This window comes from Lynx canadensis, chromosome A1 (assembly GCF_007474595.2).
Source record: "Lynx canadensis isolate LIC74 chromosome A1, mLynCan4.pri.v2, whole genome shotgun sequence".
In the NCBI taxonomy this organism is placed as follows: domain Eukaryota; kingdom Metazoa; phylum Chordata; class Mammalia; order Carnivora; family Felidae; genus Lynx; species Lynx canadensis.
This window is the reverse complement of record NC_044303.2, coordinates 115,406,896-115,424,749: the sequence shown is the minus strand read 5'-3', so window position 1 is coordinate 115,424,749 and position 17,854 is coordinate 115,406,896. Positions and strand designations below refer to the sequence as shown.

The 17,854-nt window shown below is 45.3% G+C and overlaps 1 protein-coding gene across 2 annotated transcripts in view; it reads left to right on the top strand.

Moving 5' to 3' along the window:
• The window catches only part of SIL1 (SIL1 nucleotide exchange factor), a 218,973-nt gene that overhangs the window by 56,713 nt on the left and 144,406 nt on the right, over positions 1–17,854 (top strand). For both annotated transcript variants that reach the window (XM_030319258.2, XM_030319266.1), the window contains one exon: positions 1,473–1,608. In XM_030319258.2, the coding sequence (XP_030175118.1) occupies positions 1,473–1,608 (136 nt within the window). The remainder of the gene's footprint in view (positions 1–1,472; positions 1,609–17,854) is intronic.

The window sequence follows — 17,854 nt, the reverse complement described above, 5'->3', positions numbered from 1 at the left end:
AGGGGCATTACATTGTTATCATGAATACTTTAACACCTTGCCCTTCCCTCTGACAGCTAATTAAAGATCAGATCCTGAGGGACAAGATAGGTGGGGATGCATATCTGGAGCTGGGGTGTTGCTTGCAAGAGATGCATTACTGCCTCTCATGCAAGGTTAGGATTATTGGGAAGCCAAAATGAGATGTGTGTCAAGTTCCTTGAACAGGTTTGAGTTCATAGGAATTCACGAAATGTGCTCACTGTTAATAGGGGAAGACTTGGGAGGTGGGAAGGTTGAAATAACCTCCTGGTGTACTAGTGTGGGTTTCTTCTTGCTATGCCAGAGCTCTAGAACCCTCTGGTTCTATTTTCCAGAGGTCTTACTGCTTTTATGCAAGAAAGGTTTAAAAATTGGACACGAAGAATTGGAGGCCGGGAAGGAGCAAAATGAATAATACTTTGTATTTATCTTGCATCTCTGTCTCCTGAGCTCACGATGCTCCACAGACACCATCTCATTAATCCTCCATGCTCTCCAGGGGGTGGAAGGAAACAGGTTTTAGGAAGAGGTTTTCAGCTGTGGCTTCTTCCTCCCTCAGCCCAACCAAACTCCCAGCTTCCCACTTGCAGCCATTTCACCATGGATTGTTATGTCCCAAGTGGTCATTTATGCCCTGTAGGCACCCTGGGGAATTGCCAGGCTCTTATTGTGTCCTGCTGGACTGCATAGGAATCAGTTGGGCCTCAGCTGGCATCTTTTGTATGTCTGGGGTGGCTATTTGAAGATTTATTCTCCCATTGATGTGTTTTTTCATATATATATATATATATTTAATATATTTATATATATTTATATATATGTATATATATATATTTAATGTTTATTTATTTTGAGAGAGAGACAGCACATGTGTGCACAGGGGAAAGGCAGAGAGAGAGAGAGAGAGAGAGAGAGAGTGAGAGCATGAGTAGGGGAGGAGCAGAGAGAGAGAGGGAGAGAGCAAATCACAGGCAAGCTCTGTACTGTCAGCACAGAAGTCGACATGGGATTCTATCTCATGAACCATGAGATCATGACCTGAGTCGAAATTAAGAGTCGGATGCTCAACCGACTAAGCCACCCAGGTACCCTAATGTATCTTTTTTATTTGTAAGAGCAATAGGTAGGAGTTTTAAACATCATACAGTATAGTAGCATAGAAAATAAAAAGTAGAAGTCTCTTATTGTCTCCTTTGCCAACCCTTCTTCCCAGTATGTTCCCTTAACCTCCTTGAGATAGTATTGAACTTTGTGGAGTTTTTCCTTAGGTATGTACAAAAGTGCTATGTATGTATAACACATGCTGTGTTCATTTAACTGTATCACTGTGGTTCAAACAAGGCTAGAGAGGGGAGGAGTATGGAGGAGAAGAGTATACAACCCAGGCCATGTTCTCTATGCCTCGTGCCTAGTTCTGGTGGGTCACGCCCTGTGTTTTCTTTTCTCTGAAGGAGTTTGCGCTCACCAGCCCAGAAAAGAGCAGCACCAAAGAAGCAGAGAGAAAGGAAACCACGGCAGAAGAGGAGCTGGACTCTGAGGTCCTGGAGGTGTTTCACCCAACCCATGAGTGGCAGGCCCTTCGGCCAGGTACCAAGCTCAGCTCCATGTGAAACACATTTTGGATTCTAAGTGCATATGTCCTTCGTGCCCACAGGGCTGCTTTGAAGGAGCAGAGGCTCTGGCCCACTGGAGGGGAACAGTATGGTCCTTTGGGGTGATGGCTGTTGCTGCAGGGCTCAGGGACTTTCATTTTCCAGCAGAACAGAGATTGCGGCATGTGAGTGTCGTGAAAGGAAGGCAGGTGGTGGGTGGCCGAGCTTTCTGAACAAGTGATTGAAAACTTTCTTTCCTTGCACTCTTCTGAAACACAGGAGAGGCAGTGACATGTGCCTCACTCTGCAAATGCTATTTTAGGCTCTGCTGCTCGGCTCAATGCTGCTGAAATATTGTTCACAGGAGAGTACTGAGCACCGATGAGGGGCAGGAGTATTCTGTTGTTAAAGGAACTTGTGCCAAGAAACAGGGGCTGGTCCTGGCCTGGTTTTTAAATGGGGCATCCTCAGAAGGAACAACTTTGTAGCCCTTTTAAGAACCTGGAACCATTGCTTAGAAAGTAACCAGCATTTGTGGAGTGTTTACTATATTCAGGTATTGAGTTAGGTGCTTCATGTGCATAATCCTGTTCAGTCTTCACAGTAGTAACTGTGATGATCTTCATTGTCTTATGAAAACATTGGCTCATTGACCTAACTCACTGAGCTAACTTGTCCTATGCCATTGACCAAAGAGAGCCTAGACCCACCTTCTTAACCCTTGTCCTTCTAGTCCCAGCCATTCTTGACGGTAACCACACTATGATGACACTTGAGTCTGTTCTCAAGAGTAGGCTTTTGTACTTTTCACTGTGACAAGGTGGATGGCAAGCCCTGGCAGCTGCCACAGTGGAGTTTCATCAGTCCATGCAAATATTCATCACCATGTCCTCACTGCCCCCATTGCTGCTGTGCCAGCCAACTTTGTGGTAGCACTGTCACTCCTACTGGGCTTGCATAAGGGTAGTTGGTGCCATTGAAGAGTGATAAAACACCAAGGAAGTGAAGTAGGAAATAATGGCATAGGGGGTAGAAGGAGGTTTTAGGAATAGAGGTACTGGGTTGAACAGATCTAACCTCTGACTGTCCTCCCCCACCTTCATTGAGAACTGAGCCTGCTGGGCCTTGAGGACCAAAACGAGAAGACTCAATGGGTTCGGGTGTGGAACATATGGACTGTTTCTACTGGTTTTATGAGGTTAAAAGTGCTCGAATCACTTCTAATCAGGCAAGTGCCTAGACCAGATGGAATTCAATGTCCCGTGGCCCCCAGTCCTACCTTTTCTGTTCCTGTGGCACCCTCCAAGGCCCTTGTCCACATTGCAAAACAAGCATGAAAGTTCTGACCTGGGGACCTTGCCCAGCCGTCTGGCAGTGGGGTTGCTGTATTAATGCTTAAATAGAAGAGCCTCTCTCTCTAGCCTTGGGGAGGGAGAGCCAGAGCATTTGTGACAAGGGCAGGCAGAGGGCTCTGAACGCCTCCTGGAGAATTAGAATGGAACATATTATTTTTACAGTTAACTTGATACCCCATTACATTTAACTTGATACCCCATTGATATCACCCTCTGCCTTCTAGTTTCTCTAGACGCTCTTGTAAAATCTGCACCAAATTTCCTTGAGCCTGCCCCAAAGGCTGGTATGTTGTAGTTGAGCACAACACTCAGACCCCACATCTCAGTGGGCAAACAGGTCTGGTTCTAGTCATGCCTGCCCCATCCCAAGAGTATTTTTGCCTATCCTGACCATCAAAGCAAGAGGAGTGAGGGAAGGTTAGGTGAGAGGTTTATTCTGGCCTGAGTGTGTGATGTGAGGTGATTCAGAGTGTGGCACTATGGAGTCAGACCAATGGAGGTAGAGACTTCGTTGGGCCCCAGTCCAGGATTGAGGTGTTCTGTTTGTATGTTGCAAAGGTTTTGTATGTGTGTCTATTGGCAGGATATTGACCTCTCAGTGGTCTGTGTGGATAGCTGGCACTTGGCTTTAGTCAGAGTGTAATATTTAATTCACCACATTCTGAATGCTGCCTGGGAATTTCCACCACAGCTACCTGAAGGAACGTTAAAAGGAATGTAGCCAATTCTGGGAACTTATTTGATGGGTAGATGAATGGGAAGGTAGTATAATTTAGTAGTTAGGAGAACAGACTTTAGATTCAGCCAGTCCTGGGTTCAAATCCTAGCTTTGCTATTTAGGGGATCTTGGGCGAGTCACAGAATCCTTCTCCCCTTCAGTTTCCCCTTTGGTGACATGGGGGAAATGGCTTGCTCTGCCTGTTGTGAGGATTCTTGACATGAAGATATCACCCAGTATAGTTAGTTCTGATTTTAGATGGTAAATTTGTGCTACCCCTTCAACTTGGTTGTGGAATTGGATGCCAGTAAGGGTGCTTGAGTATGTAGGCTTCCTGTCCTCTCTGGTCTTTGATGGGGGAAGAGAACTTAAGGTGAGAAGAGAGACTTCTATGGACCTGAAATGCTCTCCCTGTCTCCTTATACAGAGATTTTTGATGAGGGAGCGGAAAGGGTTAGCACAGCTTTTCCTGCCTGAAATTCAAGGAGTGGCCCAGGAAGATGATGGAGTATCTTTTGGGGACTTTGAAGAAAATGGCTAGTTTCTGTTGACATTACCCCCAGTTCAGTACCTTCTGACCCCTCAGGTCTCTGAAGGGAGGACCTCAGCTCTGTGGTCCTCAGGCCTCTACGGAGGGCATACTGGGATATGTGGCCTGGGCTCATATGAAGGTAGATTCCAGGTTGCCTCCTGTGGCCTGGTACACCAGGAGACCTACCCATGACTTCATGGGCCTTCCCACCAGGTCAGGTGGGTATTGGGCCCCCCATCCATGGAGCCCTAGAGTAACTGCAGGTCACCCTCCAGAAGTCTGCCTGCCTCTGTTATTACTGTCAGCATCCTCACTGTGAGCCGCTTGTTCCTGGAAGTGATTTTCCTGTCTCTCTCTCTCTGTCTTCTGGTTTATTTTGGGATCTGTCTCACCTTATGGAGGCACAGCAAGCATTTGAGTGTGGATTCAGCATCAGCTGTTCAGAAGCAAGCAGAGGAAAGCTGTTAGCTGGCAGGTCCTATGGGTTCTGGGCAGGCAATTCAGAAATTTGTCCTGGGGCTGAGGACCCCTGAGTACCCCTGTGTACTTCTTATCACAGAAAGCTGGCCACAGCCAAGTGTGGTGGAGTCTGCTCCCTGGCCATTTCTGAGATCCTACTTTGTGCCAGGCACTATATTCGTAGCCAGAGATACACATAATAATTCACATTTACTGAGTGTTGATTGTACCAGGCATTCTTTGAGGGCAGGTGTTATAACTACCCTCATTTTTATAGACAAAACTGAGTCTCAGAAGTGACTCAGTCAAGGTGTACCTGGGTGGCTTAGTTGATTAAGCGTCTGACTTTGGCTCAGGTCATGGTCTTACAGTTTGTGGGTTTGAGCCCTGTGTTGGACTCTGCACTGACAGTGTAGAGCCTGCTTGGGATTCTCTCTCTACCCTTCTCTATCTTCCCCTCCCCCACTCATGCTTTTTCTCTCTCTCTCTCTAATATAAATAAAAATAATAAAAAAATAATAATAAAAGAAGTGACTTAGTCAAACGACCAGTAAGTGGTAGAGCCATAATTCAAAACTAGCTTTGTCTGGCCCTAAGCCTGAGCTCCTTACCACTGTGCCATACTGTCTATCTGAATAGCTAATGAAACATGACCCCTACCTTCTAGTAGCTTACAGTCTCACAGAGAATACAGAGACAGAAAAGGGCACTAGAGTATTTGGGATGTCCTGGTGCAAGTGTCCTGTGTAGGCTGAGGGCACAAAGGAGGGTAAGGGGAGGCTAGGGCCTTCTCTGTATCCCTGAGATTAGAGTGGAACAGTGGTCAAATTTTATGATGTTAAATCTCCAACCCCATGACGTTCTCTTTTTGAGCTTTGTGTTCTTCGTCAGATTGGTTAGAATCTTTGCACTTAAGTTTCCTCATCTGTCTGCTTCCCAGAGATGGAGTGAGACTAAAACTAGATCAACATGTGTAAAACGTTACACCCAGGACCTGGCACATAGGAAATACTCAGTAAGTAACTATAGTTGTCATTAAAAAACAAACAAACAAACAAACAAACAAACAAACAAACAAACAAACATTTGCTGCCTTTCTTTCCTTGGGAACCTGAAGGAGAAGTGGAGGTGACAAGGCAGGCTGAGCAAAGGGCTCCCTTGTCCTCCCTATGAGCCAGTGCTGCTTTGTTGGCCTCATGTGGGCTCAGGGAAGCTCAAACTGGGGGCTCACTATTGACCCGAGCTGACTTCTAGGATGAGGCTGTTAGCACCTCAGAAATATTAGGGGCGCCTGGGTGGCGCAGTCGGTTAAGCGTCCGACTTCAGCCAGGTCACGATCTCGCGGTCCGTGAGTTCGAGCCCCGCGTCAGGCTCTGGGGTGATGGCTCAGAGCCTGGAGCCTGCTTCCAATTCTGTGTCTCCCTCTCTCTCTGCCCCTCGCCCGTTCATGCTCTGTCTCTCTCTGTCCCAAAAATAAATAAATAAACGTTGAAAAAAAAAATTAAAAAAAAAAAAAAAGAAATATTGGCATCAGCACAAAGAGCCCTCTTAATGGGAGCATGCAGGAAGCCTGTGCAGGAACACATTCATGTGAGGGGGTTAAAAAAAAAAAAAAATCCAAATCATCAACAACTGATGAGAGCAATCCAAGAATTATAGAGCACCAGCCATCTGGTCAGATCATTTCAGATCTGCACGAGCAATAGGAGGGAATTGAATTTTAAAAACCTCATTTATAGTAGACCAACTACTCTGTTTCAAGTATTTAAGAGAGGAGTCTGATTTCCTGCAGGCCCTGGACATCTGTCTGAAAGAGCACCTGACTCTGGTCTGGGTGATTCTGTAGGGTTGTCTGTGTGAGGCCTTTGGCCCATTGCAGCTTGGAAAGGGCTGTGTGATTCTTTAGTCCTCAGACACCAGCTGCACGTCCCAACATTTCAAGTCCATTCTGACACCATTTACCTGGAATTAATGTTAGGTCTCATAAGTTAAAGGTCTCAGTGCCATTGCATCTACTTCCAGTGCTAGTTGCCAGTTCCAGACCACCTGTCTTTGTGACTGACCAGCTATAAATTGGAAATTCCCATAACCACCACCTCAGGTTTGATAATTTGCTAGAACTACTCATAGCTCAGGAACTTGGGAAGACACTTAGGTTTACTGGCTTTTTAATTTATCTTTATTTTTTAAAATTTACATCCAAATTAGTTAGCATATAGTGCAACAATGATTTCAGGAGTAGATTCCTTAATGCCCCTTACCCATTTAGCCCATCCTCCCTCCCACAACCCCTCTAGTAACCCTCTGTTTGTTCTCCATATTTATGAGTCTCTTCTGTTTTGTCCCTCTCCCTGTTTTTATATTATTTTTGTTTCCCTTCCCTTATGTTCATCTGTATTGTCTCTTCAAGTCCTCATATGAATGAAGTCATATGATTTTTGTCTTTCTCTGATTTCACTTAGCATAATACCCTCCAATTCCATCCATGTAGTTGCAAATGGCAAGATTTCATTCTTTTTGATTGCTGAGTAATAGTCCATTGTATATATGTACCACATCTTCTTTATCCATTCATCCATCGATGGACATTTGGGCTCTTTCCATACTTTGGCCATTGTGGATAGTGCTGCTATAAACATGGGGGTGCATGTGTCCCTTCGAAACAGCACACCTGTATCCTGTGGGTAAATGCCTAGTAGTGCAATTGCTGTGTCATAGGGCAGTTCTATTTTTAGTTTTTTGAGGAATTTCCATACTGTTTTCCAGAGTGGCTGCACTAGCTTGCATTCCCAAGGTTTACTGGCTTTTTTAAAAAAGATACAACTCAGGAACAGCCAAATGGAAGGGATGCATAGGACAAGGTAAGGTTTTGGGGGGAATGACACAGAGCCTCTGTGCTATGTGTGAGCATATTACCCTCCCAGAACTTGTACGTGTTCACCAGACTGGAAGCTCTCGGACCCCGTTGTTGAGAGGCTTTTATGGGGACTGAGTTTCCTATACATGATTGATTAAGTCATTGGCCATTGGTGGTTGAACTCAGTCTCCAACCCTCCCTCCTCTCCCTGGAGGTTAGTAGATGCGGCTAAAAGTTCCAATTCTTTAATCATGACTTGGTCTTCCTGGTGACCAGCCTCCATCCTAAAGTTACCCAAAACTGCTTTCTCCTCTTCCTGCAACCCCCAATCCCAAGAGTCATCTCATTAGCATAAATTTGGGAATAACAAAACATAATCCTGTCACTCAGTAAATTCCAAGCATTTTAGGAGCTCTTTGTCAGGAACCAGGGATATATATATATTTTTTACTATCCCACAACTTGAGGTGAGACTCAAGGGCAAAGCTGCCAGTGCCTTCTGCCACCCCTCTCACCAGCTCTGGCTGGGAGGCACGTGACCCTCTCTTCCTCCCCTAGTGTGGACAGATCTTCCTTATGGGTCATTTCATTCACTAGGGTGGTCCACAAGCATATGACTTGGCTTGTGTCCCATCCTTCACATGCAGGGGACACACACACACACACACACACACACACACACTTCTAGGCCCATGAGCACTGCGTGACTGGTAGTATTAGTTAAGGGCACTTTATACCTAAACTCCTGTGTCACATCAGAGTGGTGCAGTAGGACTTCTTGAGAAGGGAAGTATATAGCAATGGGCCTCTGTTGATCTTTCCCTGGTTCAAGTGCAGTGCTGGAAAGGTGGAACAGGGGCTGGATAGAGGAAACAGGGTAGTGGAGTAGTCTTTATGCTTTCTTGAACACAAGTTGTTATCTCTAGCAACTTTTCAGGTTGAGATGTTCAACAGAGCTGCTTTTTGGTGCTACTTCATTCCGCACAGTGCTGTTCCCCCCCACCTCCCCACGTTGAAACTTTTCGAGGCTTCTGGGAATTCCTTGAGAAGTTTATTTGTTCTTCTACCTGTACTTCTGGCCCATCTCCCTCACTACAGCCACCTCCTGAGTCCTTGTTAGGCATTCTCTGCTCTGAGTATCTCTTTTGCACCTTGGTAATAAGAATTTGTCAGGGGAATTGCTTGGGGCATAACAGGATGCCAGACCTCTTGAGGCCTGTAGGAACAATTTCTGAGTCTCCAAATTACCTTGTAGTAGGAGAGAAAAGGATGGTGGATGGTGGGCCGGAATACATGAAGGCACCAGAAGGCTGCATGAATACAGTTTAGATCTCTTCATTTCAGAGAACCTCATTTCCCATTTGGGCAGTCTTAGGATGCCTCGTCACTGCCCCTCAGCAGCCAAATCTCACACCTGAGGGAACAGGTGGAAGGCAGCACAGAAAAGCCTGTGACCTTCATGGCAGTCACTCCCAAGGCTGAGGCCACTTTGAGGCTAGCTGGCTGAGCTCTGCAGGGACACCAGAGCTTCTCTGTCCAGGCTTTGGCCTTCCATTACCAGGATGGGGTAGGCCAGGGTCCAGTTTGCAATCTCTGTACTTGAGTGGTGATAGAGAGCAGCTGTTGGCCATTCCTTTCTAATGAGCATTTGTATGCTTAATGCTCAACCTAGGTCCTTATCCTCCCCTTTCTCTGCTTCCTCCATCTACCTGTTCTCTCTGAGGTTTAATAAAGTCTACTTACCATAATAGCACAGCCTCAGCACTCAGATCGGGATACCCAAACTGGCTGAAATGAAAAACTTAGATGGGAGTAAGGATAATGGAAAACCAGCTGCCAAAGCCAGTCCCAGCCCTCATGCCCAGGGCTTGGCTTTAGTTCAGACAGTCTGTGTACCTCTGACTTCCCTTATTTCTCTCATATTGGCCTCACCTTACTGGCTAAGACTATCTAGGCTGTCTCCAAAGTTGGGACTAACCAAGGCTGGAATTAGCTCTCATGCGTTGCCTGGAGCTGGAATGAGAGACCCTTTTCAGGAACCTATTCCCTTCCTGTTTTTGGCATAGCACTGGAGGTAGGGATTGATTGGTAACTTCAGAGGAGGTAGAAATGAGGTAGAGAAGGGGACAGGTAGGAAGCATTAGTGGAGGGGGAGGGGATGACAGGAACAGAGTCCTCAGACTGGGAGTACATCTCCCTGGCTGGAGAGGAAGGATGTATAGGGAATAAAGGGATGGTTGTGGTGGGCAGTGTCCCCTCTGTTAGAGATAGGGGGCGGTGGGAGGGAGGGTGGGAGAAGAGATGAGGAGGAGAGCTAGCAAAGCAGTAGAACTAAAGATGTAAGTAAGTGTAAACTATAAGTGTATAGTTGGGTCCAGTCAGGGGCTGTGCTATGAATGGAAGATGAGGAAATGAAGAAAGATGATAGAAATTCCTAGTTTTGAGGTGTTAGAGAATAAGTGAACGAAGAGAACTAAAACAGTATTTTCAGAGACTGTGACATCAAAAAGCTTGTCTATTTCATGTAATACTTGTTGTATGTTCCAGTGATGTTCAAGATAGAGTGCTTGATAGTGGAGATAACATGGTGGGCACTGAATGCCTGCCAGAGCTTATGGTGTAGGAGGACTCCCAGACAGGAATAGAGGTAGATAAGATCATAGAGGAAGAGACCTGAAGGAAAGACTTCTTTCCCAGAGGCATGGTCATTAAAGCTGAGTAGAGAGAGCTTTTGTGTATGTTGGAAGGCAGAAGAAAAAGGAATCAATGTTGATAGAGATTTGAAATCCCAGAGAGCAGATCAAAATTGTTTAGGTGGCAGATGGAAAGTCTTGGCCTGGTGAATATGATGAGCCTTGGAAATTAGAAGCAGAAGTTAGGAAAAAACAAGGGTAAATGGGAAAGGTGTAGAGAGAAACTGAGGTAACATTTCTTCTATGTCTTCAAGTTTTCTGAGCCAGGCTGAGAGTGGGGCTTCTACCTTGGATGATGCAAGAGAAGGACTCATTTGGCTGCTTGAGAAAATGGAGCGATGAGGAAGAACCTCTGCGAGGATGGTGCTTAGGCAAGAAGTCAGAACCAAGCAATGTTCAGTGTCAAGAAGGGCAAGGGCCCAGTTAGCATTTGACAGCCTAGCCTGCATTTGTAGGGGCCCAGGATCAGTGGATTTGGTGACTTTCTAGAGCAGTCTGAGCCCTAAACAGTGGTTAGCTGGACTGTGAGACCTGATGGGTACATCATTAAGGGGACTATTGTATTGTTTTTGGGGTTAGTAAGGAGACCTTGTTCTGGCCTTTGGGGCCAACTAGAGAGCTTTGTCAGAAGCTCCTATGAACTTGCTCCAACATTCTCTGAGACAGATAATGTCAAGACTTTTACAGGTCTCTGACAATGTCCAGAGTCAGTTGGAGTGGTACCGTACTAGCCACTGATTGTCTTAGGTAGGCCTGAAAAGAACCTGAATGAAGCAAAGCTAGTGTGCAGGGGGCTCTGTGAGCCTTTTGGTCCTGTGCTCTAATCAGGCTGATTGTATTTCTGTTCCTTTGGGGGTTTTGTTTTGTTACTGTTAATCAATTAATAGGTTGTTGGTCTTGCCTTATTTCCCATAATATTTTATTATGGGATTTTGATTTGGGCAAAGATTGAGTTGTATTTTTATTTATTTACAGAATAGTCTGCTTTTGGGTTGTATAAGCAGTTATTTGAAAGGAAAGAACCATTTCTTTGGATTAAAAGTTTTCAGGTTTGATTACCTATAGACATAATTAGCTTATCTGGGCAGAGATGAGTTTTTATGGAATAGTAATAGGGTATATTTGTTAAAAAAAATTTTTTTTTTCTTTTTGCCTGGGGAAGGGAACTACCTCTATCCCTCCACCGCCCCTTATCCCAGCAGCTCTCTACATGCATCTTGTTAATCTCCATTCTGTCATCCCAGTTTTGCCAAGTCAGGCTTTTGGACAGAGGGTGAGGAGGTTGTCTAGTCTATCATGGCCAAGAATGACTGAGGCAGAATCGGACCTGAGAACTCTAGTGTAGCTTTTGGAAAGGGGAAGAAAGCTAACATTTTTTTGGAGAAACTCCATTGTGCCCGGTGCTTTGTATACATTATTTAAGGGAGATCTCAAGGTGATGCATAACAGAGTGGTTACCTCTTCTCTTGATCTTGTTTGGTGGCCCATGCTCCATTAGTGAAGGGTTCCAAATTCCATTGCTTTTCCCAGGATTTCAATCTGTAGGATCATTGTTTGAAAGCAATGGTATTTGAGGTCTATATAGGAACAAAGTAATGTGAATTTTAGAGGCTGTTGACATTGAGAGGGGGAAATTATTCAAGAGAATAAAGATTTATTCAAGCTTTGTTTCTTAGATTAAATCATGGATTTTAGGGGTAGATCCAGATGTCACTAAACATGGTGGATTAAACAGCCCTGTATGCAGTCAGATTTTAGATTCTCTCTGGGTTAGATTGCAGATGGAGATGCTGGAGGAATTGTTCCCTGAAGGCCATTAACATTTCAACTTCCAGTATTTGATCAAAATACCTAGCTGAAGATAGTTTGGAGTTACGTGTAGAACTCAAAAGGGAGGGTCTCTTGCATAAAGCTGGCAGTAATAGGGGCAGCCAGATGAAATATCTGACTTACACAAGTCCATCTTAGTGATGATGTTGGCAGGAGCACTTTGGGAGTTGAAGGGCAGTGGGAGAAGTAAGAGACAGATAGATCAAAGGAAGGCTCTTTGCACCTATTTGCTGGCATCATCTAACCCTGCTTATGCATGTAAGTGAAAGTCTTGGCTCTGTAGTGACTCGCTTTGAACAAAATGGTCTCTCTTTTTCTCTCCCTCTCTCATTTTCAGACTCTGAGTCCTTCTCCCTTCCACCTTCCCTTGATGCCTGCTCTCTCTGCCTCCTTTCCTTCTTTACTGTAATGGCCTCTACCTGCAGCTGAGTGGCAGGTGGCAGGGATGGATAGATGTGAGGGTGTGTAGCTGGGGGAATATTTTCTGAGTTTTGCCAGCATCAAAGAAATTACTTCCAAGGCAATCCTTCCAGCCATGTATTTCGCTGATCAGTCAGAATGAGAGGAAAAACATATTAGCATTGCCAGAAAGGCTATTTGGGAAAAATCAAGTCTGTGAAACTGAGGGATCTAAAGTTATAAGCATTAAAAACAAATCCTGGAGTGCAGCTGGAATTCTTCCCATCCTGTCTCCCATCATAGCCCTGTCCCTTGACAACTCCCCCAACCTGCTGTGCTACATGAATGGGTTGTGCCTCAACTTTCCGGAAGAGCCTCATTTGAAAGAGGAAGTGCCAGGTTGTATTGGACATTTCTGGGTGTGACATGGAAAAGCAATCTCAATAGTCGGGTTTTGTTTTGTTTTTAATTCTGTGACTGCAGTGTCTCCATACACTTGGAGAGGCCCTTGGAAAGGGGAATTGAGTACACCTTCATGCGCATATATTTCCTCTCTGCCTGGTGCTATTCCACAGAGAAGTTTCAGGAGAACAGTGGCCTCTTCTTTTCCCTAGGCACGGAGGTGCTTCTTGTCAAGAGAAAGACATTTCTGGTTGTTTGGGCAGAACTTAGAAATTAAAGTGGAGTTGTTTGTCTCCTTTGGAAAAAAGACAAAAGCTAGAGTGCCTTTTCTTCAGAGTAATTTCCTTCAGAGAGGGAATGGCCAGTGGACAGTGTCCATGGTGTATCTGGGCATCTAGTTGTTGTTGTAGTGCCTTGAGTATAGCAGGCAGTAGAGTGTTGCAGAGTCCATCTCCCTGGGCTCACATCTCAGCTCTGCCTTTTATAGCTCGGTAATCTTGGGCAAGCTACTTACATTTACTAAGGTTTAATGAAATATCATCTGTAAAATAGGGATAGTAATAATACCTGCTTCAGAAGGTTGTCTTAAATAGTACATAAAGTGAGCATATGAAGTGTTCATTAGTTTCTCTTGTTTAAACATGAGTGGACATCAGACAAACCCAAATTGAGGTCTGATCTAAAAAATGGCCGACTCTTCAAGTATGTCCAGGTGAAGAAAGACCAAGAAAGAACTGAGGAGCTGTCACAGATTGTAGGACACATGACAGGTAGGTGCAATGTAATATTCTGGATTAGCTTCTGGAACAGAAAAAAGGACATTAGGGGAAAAATTGGTATAGCCTGAATAAAGTCTCTAGTTAGTACTATTGCACTCCTGTTAATTTCTTAGTTCTGATCATTGTTTTATGGTTATGGAAGATGGTAATATCAGGGGAAGCTGGGTGAAGGGTGTATGGGAACTGTAATTTTTTTTGCAACTTTTCTCTAAGATTAAAATTATTTCAAAATAAAATAAAACCAAGTAAGTTAATGTCCAAGTGACCTGTTAGGTCAAAGAGAAGCTGACCAGGGTAGAGCCATGAATAGCAGATCACACGTGACTCTGTCTCCTGTCCCATGTCAGAAGGAGAGCTCTTACTGAGGGGCCCCAACGCCTGCCTCTTTAGCCCCTGTGTACCTGCTGCATCCTGAGGGGAGGTCTGCTGTAGGCTGATAATTGGTCAGCAATGCAGACACACCCCCCACATCTGATCCTGCATGGTGTTACAGAGGGACTGAGGAGGGGTCCAGTCATTTGGTATTAGGAGTCTCTGCAGAGCTGAATGATCAGGGCACTTGTCTCTGTTCCTTGGAATATAAATGAAGTTCTGCCTGTTTTATCTCTCTATCTAAGCACCAATCACTATGGCAATATGTTTGCAGATCGCAATGCCTACCTCTACGCTCACACTCACTGTTTGATCATCCAGAAGAAAGAAAAATAAGTTCAGACCAGCTCTGCAATAATTTTTTATTTTGTTTCCTGTTATAAGTGCCTTGCTCTTGCACAAAGCAGGTGTTTTGCTTGCTCCTCCTGGGCACAGAAGGTACATGTGCTTTTCTTATGACAGATATGGTCATCTCTGTCATGCTAATAGCAGGGGTTGTAGAAGAAAGCCATTATTATAATAGGGAAAATGCGAGTGTTGGGGTTTTTTATTTGTGCATTGAAGTCAGCTGTCGTGGCGGGGGGGTGGTCTAGAAAGTATAACGTCTTACATTCTGGCGACAACTCACTGACAAATATTTACCCTTGGAAGTTTGCATTTTCTAAGTTAAAGTCAGTGCTAAAAATTGTTCTTTATATTTTAACTCAGTGGCTAAGGTGTACTGCTTTTTGCTATTGATTTACAAATTTTATTGTCAGACCCTTGGGATATGTGTGGATTACTCAATAGTGTGACAAATGGCTGGGCTTTGAATTATGTATTGTATTACGGGGGAGTTCATAAACCATATTTCTGTATAGGTTATTTTAGGCATAAGACTAGTGAACTGTCATTTCTGTTTTAGTCACACGTGACTAAAAAAAAGGTGGGGGTTGGTGGTGGGAGGGAGACATGTCTGGCTCAAAATTCAACAGTAAGCCACCCCTGAAGGCTTGAAGTATAGAGGCTCGAAGTGGACAGACTATGGAGATGGATTGGGAGCACTGGGAAGCAATTGGAACAGAAGACAGCATCTGTGTTCCAAATGAAACCTATGTTGAACCTTTGCTCAGGCTAGAGCCCCTGTGGAAAGATTACTGGCATCTGCTCCCCCGGGGTCTCTGTTCAAGTCAAATAACAAGTGACCTGAGGCCAGAGAGTCCTGCACCCTGAGTGGGCCTACCACATTCCTGTTCCCCTTCCCCCACATAACCACTTGTGCTGATGGATGTGCAAACCCTTTATAGAAGGTTTGGCACTGCTCGGCTTGCAGAGATCATCTGTCTCTTTTGAATGAGCAACTTTATGTTTGTGGCTCCTTTTTCCTGCAGAGAGAAATTGCTTCTGCCTTCTGATGGAAATGTTTACCTTCCCTAGGGAAAGGCACTATTCTTTGGGGGTAATGTTTGCCGGTACTCCCCACCCCTCATGGGATCATAAGCCTGTGCTCAAGGGTGGACGGGAGGAGGTGGCCACTGGAGCATGCACAATTGCCACTGGGGCAGCCATCTGCCAGTGTCGTGGCTCACAGCCTGCTTCTGAGCAGGCCGCTGGGAAGGAGTGTCTGCGCTCCGGGACCTGCATGCATTATGCACAGCCTTTTCCCTAACTGAGCTTTCTAAGTGTGTATTATTCCTGTCTACCCTTTTCTTGTATGGTCTGCCTCGGGGCACCATTCAGAATGTCCCCTAATTATTCTGGAGCTCAGCTTCTAGTATATCTCATTTAGAGTTTCTGGTAATAGCTGATTTTTTTGGGGGTGGGGAGAGGGAATAGATTTCTAAAAATGCAATGAGGGATTGATTTACATTTATAGGGAGATTTGCTTTTTACAAGGAAATTGTCAACACTGCAGTGATACAGTTTCATCGAAATGGTATTTTGACTCTATCCGAAGACGGGCTCTCTTTCCTCGTCTTTTCCAGAACAGACCTGTTATAATTTGAGAAGGCTGCTCTAGTATTAGAATGAAATCTGTGCTGCTAATTGCAGACCACCACCTTCCCCACATATTGCCCCCCCCCCCCCCACCTTCCCTTCCTGAGATGGAGGAGTTTTTGCACATGCTGCTTAGAGAAAGGAGATTTATAACATGACTCAATCCTCGCCCACAGATCTAGGATTCTTGCCATCCACTAAGTTTTGGCAGGCAGGTCCTGTGTATGGAGAACATGTCCTGCCTTCCTATCCTTGCACTGCTCCCCTTACTGCGTATGCGTCTTGGGTGGAGTCTGGGGTGTCTAGTTTTTCATGTCTTCCACTTTTCCTCCCAAGCAACCCCTGCTTTTCCTATATGGCAGTATCTGTGAGGTACAGGAGACAGTCTTTCACCTAGAGAGACCTATAAAGTTCAAGCCCTGAGGTGTTGTAGTGCTTATTTATCTACCACTGTGTTAAGTATGGTAAGAGCATAGCAGTGTGCCCTGGCCTTCAGGACCAGAGCCCACCTGGGAATTTATTTGAATAAAAAGATTGGCAGTCCCATTCCTCTAGTCACCTGACTGGATATATAGGTGTCTATGTGCCTGTGATTACAGTGTTGGCCTCTTAACGTTATTGAGGCCTCCAGGTTAGTGCTGGTGAGGCCATGATGCTGTTGAGAGTGAGTTACTGGTGACATTGGGCCCTGCTTTGCCCTCTGGTGGGGGAGAGGAGTGGGTGGAAAAAGTATTTGGTTTTAGAAAATGCTTGGCTATGAAGACTTGGTAAAATATTGTCTTCTTACCCATCCCTAGGTAAGTCAGAAGAGTCTAAGATAACAGAGTAGAGGGCAAAATAAACTTTGGGGGACCAGAGACAATGAGAAATGTGTAGGGAAGCTAGAGAGAGAGAGAGAGATTGCTGCTGGCTTACCTACCTGTTAGAACAGGACTTACTTGGCCCAGCAGCCCGATGACCCATGCCTGGCCCACTGTTCGAACATCTAGGAGGGAGGGGTGAGCGCCTCAGAGACTGCTCCCTGGGGATAGGATAGCATGGCTACCTCTGAGGCTCCTGTTCCCCTCTTTACTGGAAAGCAAAGGGTCTTTGGTGGCTTGGCCCCTGCAGCAAGGACACTGGCCACATGGGGAGAGAAGTCTGGACCACATCAGATGCGGTTTCTTCTTCTTTTTTTAAACGTTTATTTCTTTCTGAGAGAGAGAGTGCACCTGAGTGAGTACCAGGGGGGAGGGGCAGAGAGAGAGGGAGACAGAGGATCCGAAGCAGGCTCTGAGCTGATAGCCCCATGCGGGGCTTGAACTCACGAGCTGTGAGATCATGACCTGAGCCAAAGTCGGCCACTTAACTTACTGAGCCACCCAGGTTCCCCAGATGTGGTTTCTTTTTTAGTTGAGCCAGTATGAAGCTTTTGTTGAAGAAACAACTTCCTCATCCCCTGATTCTTGGTAGATTAGCTGAACTGCTTCCTTCCAGTCTGATTTTTGTGGGCTTTCCTTTCCATTTCTGGCCTCAGAACTGACCTGATGGCAAGTTCTGGAGTCTTTCCAGGCCTACAGCCTGGGATAGGGCTTAGCAATGACAAGATGTGTTGTAGGGCTGTGCTTAGTGGATGTCCTTTGAAATTAACTTTCCCATAGTCCTTAAGTACCCCATGGAGCCCTCTTCAGGGGTCTTGATTTCCCTTGAACTTAGTGCTAGTGCTGACCCCCGTCCCCTATATTCCTGTGTTTTTTCATCTTAAACATGATTGGTGATGAATTGGGGGAAGGGAGCAAGGATTTGCTTTCCTCTGCACCAGAAGTGCAGAGCTGCTAATTTCATTCTCCGTACTCTGTCTTTGAAATGAGCAGGGTCCTCTGTGCCCA